The sequence below is a fragment of the Euprymna scolopes genome, chromosome 29 (genome assembly GCF_053919585.1).
Source record: "Euprymna scolopes isolate OS-2025 chromosome 29, ASM5391958v1, whole genome shotgun sequence".
Lineage (NCBI taxonomy): Eukaryota > Metazoa > Mollusca > Cephalopoda > Sepiida > Sepiolidae > Euprymna > Euprymna scolopes.
Genome location: NC_136510.1, coordinates 44,858,367 through 44,870,385, shown reverse-complemented (window position 1 = coordinate 44,870,385; position 12,019 = coordinate 44,858,367). Strand labels below are relative to the sequence as shown.

The 12,019-nt window shown below is 33.9% G+C and overlaps 1 protein-coding gene across 2 annotated transcripts in view; it reads right to left on the bottom strand.

Annotated features, from left to right (window-relative positions):
• Positions 1 to 12,019, bottom strand: part of LOC145252633 (protein HID1-like) — a 97,859-nt gene that overhangs the window by 57,178 nt on the left and 28,662 nt on the right. For both annotated transcript variants that reach the window (XM_080112358.1, XM_080112357.1), the window contains exon 2: positions 4,767 to 4,980. In XM_080112358.1, the coding sequence (XP_079968484.1) occupies positions 4,767 to 4,980 (214 nt within the window). The remainder of the gene's footprint in view (positions 1 to 4,766; positions 4,981 to 12,019) is intronic.

The following is a 12,019-nucleotide window of genomic DNA, read 5'->3' as shown; positions in this document are numbered from 1 at the left end:
CTTGAAATTTTAGATGTAGATTATCTGGACAGGAGTCAAACTTTTCAAAATATATATATATATATATATATATATGCACATAAAGTTATGAACAGTACATTAGGGCCCTCTTAGTTTTTAAGACTTCAACTGAAGTAAAATGAAAATATATATAACTAGTTGTACCCGGTCACACGTTGCTGTGGCTCAGTTTGTTAACATGGAACACATTCCTCAAGAAAAATTACATTTTGTATTGTTTATTTACTTTTAATATTTTCTGCAATTTTGTTTCCTCAAAAAAAAGATTCCTTTTTTACCATAAATTGTTAGGGGGGAGGTTTTTTTGTTTTTTTTTCATGAAAACTTGCACTTATTTTTTTTTGAAGAAAATTGGCAGTAAACGTTCCTTTTTGAAAATGGAATTTTTATTATAAAAAGAAAAGATGAATGCTTTATATGAACACTAAATAATTAGGTGAAAGTAGAGAAAATTTTTTTTGTTTTTTCAAGAGAATGTACAAAATTATTTTTTTGTCCATAGGTGTTAAGAAAATAAACAGAAAAAATACTCCCATCATTAATTAAATAATTAATTAATTATGCAAAAAAAAATAAATAAAATGTTAATTTAGTGTTTCAACATTTAAACAACGCTCGATTGACCGGTGATTGCTGGTCGAACCTAACCATAAATGGAATCAAGGGGTGGTGTGAAATTCTGCAGGAGTACCATTCTTATTTTTGTAGTGGGCTATCAACGATTGCCAACTAACAAATGTAACCAAAATGCGAAAAATTCAACAATAAAATAATTTTAAAAATGTCCAGCTTCTAATAAAAATCTTAGTAAATCAATCCCCCTTATTTGTTCGGTTGTTGTAAAAATGGAAGGGAAACTTCAATTTTGTTCCGTTTTAATTTTTTATTTTAAATTGTGCCCCCTCCCCAACGAATATAATCGAAAGAATAATAGTGCTTGTACACTTTATTGCCGAAATTGGAGACGCCATTTTATTTAACGCACCTTCTGTGCAAATCCTGGTTAGACTATGGCCGAAGCATGAAATAAATAACCAAAAATGTAAACTGTAGAACGATTGCCGTTAAAAAAAATAAATAAATAAAAAAATAAATAAATAAAAAAACAACCCAGTTCCCCGTTAAAAAAAGAAAAAAAACAATCATTTGAATTAATTTGTTGTTGACCTTTCAAAGTTGCTTTAATTCAAAATAATGTTTCCAATTAATAATTTGTTCGAAAAAAAAAAAAAAAAAAGAAAAAATGTTGCTTTCATTACCGAATTGTTTCATTAAAATTCATAATATTTAATTATAAGTAATATTTAGGTGTGACAATAAATTCCTAAACTCCTGTCACATTAAGTAATTTAGGTGGCTGAATAGGTCATGTGATTTTCCGTTTATAATAACCCAAAATGTTCCATGGGAATTTAAAGATTAAGGACAAAATTGAATTTCCCCAAAGGAAAAAAAAAGTGTTTGTACACGTAAAAAAAAAAAAAGTTACGGCCGAAGCATGAAATAAATAACAGAAAATATTAACTGGAGAACGATTGCAGTTAAAACCAAAAATAAAAAATATTTTTTTAAAAACAACCCACTTCCCCGTTATAAAAAGAAAAAAACAATCATTTCAATTGATTTGTTGTTGACCTTTCCAAGTTAATAAAAAAAAAAGAAAAAAAAAAAAAAAACTAATTTATAAAAATTCAATGTTGCTTTCATGACGAAAGTGTTGTATCAACAGTATAAGTTTTTTTACGCAAATTTTTTGCTAAATGTTTGTCCAATTATATTTTGATAAATTTTTATACGATAAATATTTTGGTTTTGTTTCGGTATTCAAATGGCGCTCACCCAGTTTAAACCCTGATGAATATGTCATGTGATTTTCTGTTTGTAATAACCCAAAAGGTTCGATGGAAAACAGGTCCGTTCTTATCAATTAAATGGAAAAATTTCCAAATAAACGGGTCCCGAAATAGACACCCAAACCTCCCCATGTTAAGAGCAGCTTTCTGAATAGACAACTTGTAACTGTGCCAGCATACCCGGAAACCTATAGAAGTCAACCTGTGGAATGTGAACGATGATTTTCCGTAATATAATAATGTACCGGCATATCATTCTATGCAGAAATTCCTAAGCTCCTTTCACACTAAGTAATTTAGGTGACTGAAATAGGAATTTGAAGATTAAGGACAAAACTTAATTTCCCCAAGGGGAGAAAGTGTTTGTACACATGAGGAAAAAAGTTACGAGAAATTTTTTCACGGCGAGCTAACCAATTCAGTAAAATATTGAAATTAAATGAACCCAATGTAAAAATGCATTTAGAGATAAATATTAGTTTTCTGTGCATAATTCCAAGATAATTAGTACAGTAAAGTCCTAAGATATTGAAGTAAATATGACAAAAAAGGAAACACCTTGTTTGTGATAAAAACAGCATCGGTATCGAAATTCATATTGCTTTGAGTTATATCGTAACAATGTTTACAATCGCAATGAAATTGGAAAAATGGGACCATGAAAGAAACGAAATGAAAGCATACGAAACGCAGTAAACCGGAACTGAGGTTTTTAGCGATGCATCTAGAAATACATTGTTTACATTTTTAAATGTAGTAGTTTTTGATCCGAGTGGGTAAATATTTTAAAGTACTCGTAAATTGATTTGTTACTAATCGAGATTGATTTGGTCGTAATCGCCTTACGTGAAAATTTGACAGTTTACATTTTGTAATGCGATAACCGGAAAATAAATATTTAACTCTGTAATCGGAAAAACGGAAACAGAAAAAGAAATCATTGAATGAAACGAAACTAAAGGAAAAGGAAATGATATAGCATATGTCAATGAAAAAAAAAAAAAAAAGAAATCACCAAGAAAAGGAGAGAATCGTTTTTTTTTTTTTTTTTTTTCCTAGTGTAATAATGTTTTGAAATAAATTGTAAATAAGCAATGTATAATTAGGCGTGGTGCGTTTCCCGCAGTAGGAAGCAATTCAGGTTTTGTATGCAACTGCAAAACCCAAAATCAGCGTACGTTCATATTAGTCCCTTGTGAACGATGAAGCGGCGGTGTAAATGGGAGCAGGGAAAGGAGGAATTAAATAGAGAGAACAGATTTTACAACTTCTATTGATTGTTACAGGTTTTGCATACGTTTCAATTTGGACTTTTCAGAGTACAACATAATTGATTAAATTTAACTTTTTGGATTTTACTATAAACAATTCATACCTCGGATTGCTGTTTCTTCTGTTTGGGCCTAAAGGAGTACAATTTCATTGATTATTTGATATGCTCAAATTTAACTGATATTTTGAACTTCAATATGGTTTTTAATCTTGATGGGGGAATATGTAAAGTTATTAGTTCCATCCCGCAAGAGTTTCTTGTGAAATCAGTTGATGCGGTTCATGGTCAACTTGAAAAGCTGGTGGTGAACGATGGTGGTCATATTGAATTTAAATAAAAGTCCATATAATATGCTTTCTTTTCATATTTATTAATTGGAGAAATTATGATTCAAAAATATATTGTAATTATTTTAGAATAGGGAGTTCCGTTCGGATCACCCTGTATATATATATATATATATTATATAAAAGCGAAAATGTGTGTTTATGTGTGCACTTTTTTGTATGTCCGGCAAAGGCTTTTTTCGGGGGGGGGGGGGGGGCTCACCATTTCTTAGAACTTTTTATATATTCTCTAAATTATAATATCTCCAATTTACAAAAGGAGGTCATGTCTATCTTTTATTTGAGCGACTTATGTTACAAAATTCACGCCATTCTTCCTCTCGCATATTTTTCGTATATAAAAACAAAACTACAAAAGTGAAGTCGGTGTTCACGGCTTTTCGTGCCGGCACATCCATTAAGCAATCAGCTTTGATCAATCTGGGGGAAACCCCTCATATCAGACAATTGCTATTCATTTGGACACTCCCCTTTTTGTGGGGAGCTGGTTTTCTCAAACATCTTGGGGAAACAAACAAATAAGGCAGCTGGCTTGAAGCCAGAATTAACTGCATGATTTCATTTCTCCATGGCATGATGTTGGACCTAGAAAAGCAGAAGTTTGTCTAAGCACCTGCGTTTTTTAAGCATTTAATTTCAACCATTCTCATTTCCTCTGCCCTCTTAGCGTAGCAGTAACATGTCACGTTTTCTTTCACTTTTTTTTACCCGACTTCGCCTCAAGGCTTCGGGTTCAAGCCTATCTATTTACTAACACTTTTTTCTTTTTTCCTTACACACACAAACACCCGAGCAATGCCGGGCACCGCTAGTATATATATATATATATTTATATATATATATATATATATAAGAGTGATGGGACGATTTCAATATTTTCCCTTGCTTCCTTACTAAATTACTGATTTCGATCCTTTATAAATCTCTACATATTTATCAATAGAGCTGTTATTTATACCCAATTGCCATAAAAATACAGTTTAAGTGTTAATTTAAAACAAATTAATATTTATTATTTTATCATTACTACCAGCAGTGGAAGATTTTGCTTTAAACAAAATTAAACGAAAAAAAATCAATTAAAAAAATTGCTTTTAGCATCGGAAAAAAGTTTTTTCTGATTCCGATTAATCATCCCAACACACACACATATATATATATATATATATACACACACACACACACACGTGAATTTTTTTCTTTGTGGTTATGAGTAGATGCCAGTGTATATGTAGAACTGTTTGGTGCAGTGCCATGTGGGATTGCAGTTACCTGTTTGTTGCTCTCTCTGTGAGGGACATCCACTTTCTGCTGCAACAACTAGCTTCTCCACAGCTTTGTAACAAAGAGTGGCTAAGTTAGACGGAGATTCTTCTCGAAGGGCACGAATCTCAGCAGCTGGAATGAGCGTGAAGACATCTTGCACCGACGTAACGCTATCTGACCAAAACTGTTCCCAAAACGCTTCATCATTGGCTTCGATTGGCTGGAATGAGAAAAAATAATAATTTTTAAATTTGAAATTAAAAAAAAAAAAATTTTTAAGTACATGGTGGAAAGTAAAAATTTTTGCCTTAGAAAAGACGACATGATCCCATTTCTGTTTGATGAAAACCGGTTTTCTTTTTTTGTTGCAGACTGTCTAATAGTTGGCCAGTTGCGTACGAATCCCAAGAGAGATAGGAACCTTCTATCATGTCTGAAAGTGACACAATGTTCAACAAGTGAGATTGGAAATGTGCTGCTGTACAACTCATGCTCTCTATTGACCCAAGTTATGATTACAGGACCATTGCCAGCACCCTCAAAATGCATCGCTGCATTGCCATGAATAACAGGGACATGCCCAGAGTGATGAAAACAAAGTTTGCAGCCACAGTTATGGTCTTTGATGTGGTTTCAAGTGAGAGCCACGTAATGCCACCTCATATCTTCGAAGTTGGCAAAGACCACCAAAGTGTACCTGGATGTACTAAAGAGTGTGATGATCGCCTGGTGCAATTAGTTGACTACTGGTAGACACTGGATACGGCAAGACTCTGCGTTGGCCCGCAAGTCCAAAGAGACCCAGCCTTGGCTTTAGAAGGAGTGCTACAACTTTGTATCCTTCTCTAACTACCTCCCCCAACCTGTACCCGCTGGACTATTTTGTTTGGTTATATGTCGAAAACATCACCAACATGATGTCCTACAATACCAAGGTCAGCCCCATCTGCCGAGTATTCGCCGAGCTCCCACTGGGGCTTGTAAAATAAAAGGCATGCTCCTAGTTCCGGACCCGTATCAAGGTGGTGATTGAGGCTGAAGGTGGCTACATTGGATAGATGTCAGCTCTACTACATAATCAAGTTACCTGAATTGATTTTTACAATAAAAGTTTTAAAGTAAAGCTGTAGTGCTGTTTTCTTTAGGGCGACATTTTTATTGTTTCACTTTGTAAATTTTAAAACAAAAATATATTGTAACTAAATTTTTAATCTGTTGACTTAGAATAGATGCCAAATTGATAATTGAATGTGGCTAAATTTGTGCTCGTGTTTGCATTAAATACTAATCCTTATTAATCCCTTACTGTGCATTGAACAGATATCATAATACTTAGTTCTCTGCACCTCATCATAATAAAGGTCTATACAAAATTTCTGCCAGATCGCTTAATAGTTTCTAAAAAAATGTTGAACACAAACAGACAGAAAACTATCTACCTATCTATATATCTATAAAAGTGAAAATGTCTGTCTGTGTCTGTGTACATTTCTCTATCAAATAACTGCCAATTTCTGATCTAGAGACTCGAGATTTGACATAAAGGGGTACTGAGATTTCCCAAATCTCAGTAATCAGTTTTCGGCCAGAAATTTGGCTGTCAAGGGGTCAAAGTTCAATGATTTGACCTTTGAAAACTCTACCAAACTCCTCCGCCAATTTTGGGTCCAAACGCTTGAAATTTTAAATGTAGGTAACTTGGACATGGATCAAACTTTATAATTTGATTTGAGCCCAAAAAATAAATGTTATGTGATCAAAGTTTAAAAAAAATTTACCTCTACGGTCTCTACTAAATTACTCAGACAAATTTGTCTAAACATTTTAAATCTTACATAAAGTGTATTCACACTTAGGGCAAGTTAGGAACAGTATATAGGGGCTGAGCAAAGCCAGGCTGAACTGCTAGTATATCTATAAAAGTGAAAATGTCTGTGTGTGTGTATATGTACATTTCCCTACTAAATAACTGTCAATTTTCGGTCTAGAAACTCGAGATTTGACATAAGGAGTACTGAGATTTGGGAAATTTTCTTAATCAGTTTTTGGCCAGAAATTTGGCTGTCAAGGGGTCAAAGTTCAAAGATTTGGCTTTTGAGAACTCTACCAAACTCCTCCACCAATTTTGGGTCCAAACGCTTGAAATTTTAAATGTAGGTTACTTGGACATGGATCAAACTTTATAATTTGATTTGAGCCCAAAACAATAAATGTTAAGAGTCAAAATTACGGTCAAAGTTTTAAAAAATTTTACCTCTGCAGTCTCTACCAAATTACTCAGTCAATTTCTAGTCTAAACATTTGAAATTTTACATAAAAGGTATTCAGATATAGAGCAAGCTTTTTAATCAGTTTGGGTCAAAAATTTGAGCTGCCGAGGGATCAAAGTTGAAAGGGTTGATGTTTGCAGACTCTACCAAACTCCTCTCAAAAGATTTTACCTTTGCAGTGTCTAGCAAACTACTCAGCCAATTTTGGGTCTAAACATTTGAAATTTACATATAACGGGTATTCAGACATGTGCCAAGCATTTTAATCAGTTTTGGGGCAAAAATTTGGCTGCCAAAAAGTCAAAGTTGAAAGAGTTGACCTTTGCAGATTCTACCAAATTCCTCCACCAATTTTGAGTCTTCCTAAAGACATAAAATTTTAGATATAGGTAACTTGGACATGGGTAAAACTTTGTATTTCGATTTGAGACCAAAATAATAAATCTTAAGGCTTCAAACTGGGGGTCAAAATTTAAAAAAATTGACCTCTGCAGTTTCTACAAAATTACTCAAGACAAATTTTGATCTAAACATTTGAAATCTTACATAAAGTGTATTCACATGTAGGGCAAGTTGTGAACAGTACATAGGGCCCGAGCAAAGCTGGGCTGAACTGCTAGTAATATAAAAAAAAAAAATAAGTAAATTGTTTTGTGAATAATGTTAATAAAGATCACCAAATGTTGGTCAATTTTGAGAAGAAACTAATGAATGTAACAGAAGATGGTTGCTTCGAGAACCAGGAACTTTGAAGGCAGGAAGAATAAAACAGTAAAACAACAAGTTTATTGCAAAGAGATGTGTCCACAAATGTTTCACAATATAAGAAATGTAATATATGATAAAACATGGATATACCAGCAATATGGAGGTGTGTGCGTGTGTTGAACAAAAAAAGTGGTAGCAGGCAGGCAGGCTTGAACCTGTGACGCGAAGGCAGAAAAGAAAGTGAAAGAAAATCTGATGTCTTACCCCTACTCCATGACGCGATCGGAAGTTCGGAATGTTATTAGGCAAAGTCAATCCAACCGATATGATGACTTGCAAAAATGGCTTGCAAAAAAAAAAAAAAAAAAATCGACCCCCTCCTTGTAGAAAACTGCCACCGAGACGTCGAGCTTCAAAATGATACCGATCTCATAAAAATCCGTCGCCTTTGTCGAAAGTTTTAGGCAGACATACAAACATACATACATACATTTAAACAGACAGGTGAGATTTATATTATAGATGGTACCTAAAAGGTTGCAGCTGATGGAAAAATAGCACTCTCTTGACTGAAGCAAGATGAAACCAAAGCATAAGCAACTGAACAATGAATGAGGAGGAAATAACGAAGCATGCAGGATTGAGACTTATGTAAGACTTTTCTTCATGCAACTAATGGAGTCATCAATGTTAGGCTGATCCTTTATCTTAACAAGGAGGATTTTTTTTAAGTGACTCATTTGTAAAATCACCAATTCTTTTTGGAGAAAGTTTGTTACTTCCTCTCTCTCTTTAAACTAAAGCTTTTTTTAAATGTTTCTAAATTGATATATTTATTTTAAACTCTTATTCCACCCCCCCATTCAATCTGCAATTTAATTTCCTAGTCTTTGTTATTAGGTTGGTGCAAAAATAATATCGTTTTTTATGTGTGTGTGTGTATATATATATATATATATATATGATATAAAACATTTTTGCACAAAACTAATATTTTTTTTATTATTAATTTTACCAATGATTACCACCGGACATATTGATTAAAAGAACTCTAGAGAATATTTCTCTGCCCTCTTATTTAAAATTATCAGAGGTGGGGGGGGGGGGGGCTTAAGATCGTAAGATACACTTAAATATATTTTAATTTATGCAGATTTCGTATTTATTATTACAGAACCAATTCTCTATTAAATATTATATAGTACTTAATATATAGTACTGATTTCAAAAGATTACAAAAAGAATATGACTTTGGTGCCATCAGCTAGAATGAAAACCAAAACATTTATCGCTTCAACCATGTTCGTTACCGTTTGAGCTATTGACAGATAAGAAAGATTTAAAATCAAACTAACACTTCAAAGACCGGCAATGACCAAGATTCTCTCTCTTCTGACCTTGAGCATGTGGTGCAATTGGGGAAAAAGGTGGCTGGTGTATTTTAATGCATCTAAAACCAGGCTTCCATCATCAACACCCTGACCGCCACGAAAACACCACTACAGCTTTGTTTTAAAACTTTTATTGAAAAAAAAAAAAAATCAATTCAGGTAACTTGATTATGTAGTAGAGCTAACATTTATTCAATGTAGCCACCTTCAGCCTCAATCACTGCCTTGATACTGGTCTGGAACTGGCAGCATACCTTTTCTACAAGCACCAGCGGGAGCTTGATGAATACTCAGTGGATGGTGGTCATCAGGCTGGTTTTGGTGTTGTGGGAGGTCATGTTGGTGATGTTCTGGATGTATGACCAACAGACAAAGTAGTCCAGCGGGTTCAGGTCAAAGGAGGGGGGAGGGGCAATGAGAAAAGGGTACAAAGTTGTAGCACTCCTTCTGAAGCCAAGTCTGAGTCTCTTTGAACTTGTGGGCCAGCAGAGAGTCCTGCTGCCACACCCAAGGTCTGCCAGCGGCCACCTGATTGCACTAGGCGATCACCACACTCTTCAGCACATCCAGATACACTTGATGCATTTTGAGGGTGCTGGCAATGGTCCTGTTGTCATAATGTGAATTGGTAGAGAGCACGAGTTGTACAGCGGCGCATCTCCAATCTAGCTCATTGAACACTGTGTCACTTTCACGCCTGTAGTGAGGATTGAACCTTCAAACTCTACAAGATTACCGCATAAAAGTGTTTCATTTAGAATAATTGTCGGCATAATAAATCAGTGAAGGATTTTCTTTTTTTTTTTTTATTAATGAACTAGTGGTGGCTTTAAAATATGCTTAAATATATTTCAATTTATACAGATTTCCTATTTATCATTACAGAGCCAATGCTCTATTTAATATTATATTGTACCTAATATGTAGTACCGATTTTAAAAGTTAAAAAAAATTTTAAGTATTTTTTTTTTTTGCATTGCATCTTCAGGGATCAGACAAAAAGGGGTAGAGGGTGATAATGTACACGTGAATATGAAATTGTCTTAATATATTATTGTATAGATATTCAACTTTATATGGCATAATCACAATAACACACTGGTTCTGGTTAGATCACCAAAGTTAAGCAATGTTGAACCTAGTCAGTACTAAAATGGGTGACTAGTTAAGAATTCCAGATGCTGTATGTGCTCTCTGCTTATCTCAGCATTGTTTCCAGTTGTCCTGGGCTTCTTCTTGCGAATGGATTCAAGTAGTGCCAATTCAGGAGAGATGTGGTTGGTTATTATGCAACCCTTATTTCACAATTCCACATGCAACTACAGGGAGTATCCATTGTTTCTGAACAGAAGCATTATTGATTGAGCAATTCAACTTTAATACTCCTTATTTCTAATATGTATTGTGTTGCATTTTCCTAGGTTAATTTCCAAGTTTCTTTCCAATATGAAAATTTAGTTATGAGGTTCTAGAGAAATTTTGCTATTTTAGTGATGTCATTGAAGCACAGTCTTGAGCAGGTGGTAGTGTAATAACAAAACTTAGGAGAAAAAGTTCAGGAAACTTCTATTATTTCTAACCAGCAGAGTCAACCAGAGAAATAGTCTATCAGGCATGTGTAAGAAGTGTGATGACGTATGAAAGTGAAACCTAGTCAGTGAGAGTTGAGGACATGTGTTGCATGGTAAGAAATGATACAAGTATGATATACACAATTAATATGTAATGAAAGTCTTAATTCTTTGCCAAATTCCTTTCAAATAATGTTTTTGAATTCAAGGCTGAGTGCATTTTGACAAATTGTGACTGACCAGTTGAATTGAAAAGTAAACAGTTGTTATTTGTCGTTCTAAAAAGGTAATTTGTAGAAATAAAGATAATTGCAAAAAAATACTATCAGGGAAAATGTCAGAATAGAGATTGGTAAAGGTTTGCAGGGCATCCACAGTACATAAAGAAATGAATCTTAGAGATATACTCGTAATAAAAGTAATGAAAAATCTGTTTTTGTGTTTTCAAGTCTTTATTCGTGAAGCATCATACAGAAGATGTTTTGAGAAAAACTAAGAGAATTCACAAAAAAAAAAAAAAAATTGTTTCTTTTCAATCTTATGTGATGTGACATTCTCAAAAATATTAATGATGTGACATTCTCAAAAATATTAATGATGTGACACAATTATAAGAAGCAACATCATGTATAACCGCTTGAGAAACTTTACAGCTTTTCATATGTAGATCTCACAAAGAAAATAGAGGATAATATGATACGATTTATTGAGCAAACGTGCATATTGTACATTAAATAAACAAATAAGAAAGAAAAGTAAAAAAGGTAAAACATGTTCAATCTACTCCTAATGATTAAAAGACTTCCAAAGCCTTGCTTAAAGTTCAGAAAGATTTTAAAGACAACGGAAGATCTAGAGATCTGCTAGTCGGCTCTCACTCCTAGACAGGGTTCGAAAAAGAGCCACCAACCTAATAGGTAAACTCTAACTTTTGTCCCATCAACAAAATGTTGCATCCTTGTGTCTATTTTACAAGTATTTTAATGGAAAGTGCTCCAACGAACTCCAAGCCTTTGTACTCCACCCTCGACAAAAATATTCAATACTAACCTGACAAGCAGCAAAATCCCACCTCTACACTGTAGAGATCCCTAAATGCCAGAAAACCTTCTACTTAAATAGTTTCTTCCTTCAAACTGCTAGATTTTGGAATTCCCTTCCAGGTCCCTGCTTTTCTGACTGTACGGATATGCAAAAAGTTTAGTGTAATGTAAACAGACATTTTGATGCTCAACTCCCTACATAGTATGCTACAAATTTTGTCCTAAATAGTAGCTCCTTACATCCAATGGCACTGTGTCTTATTTAGGGGGGAAAAA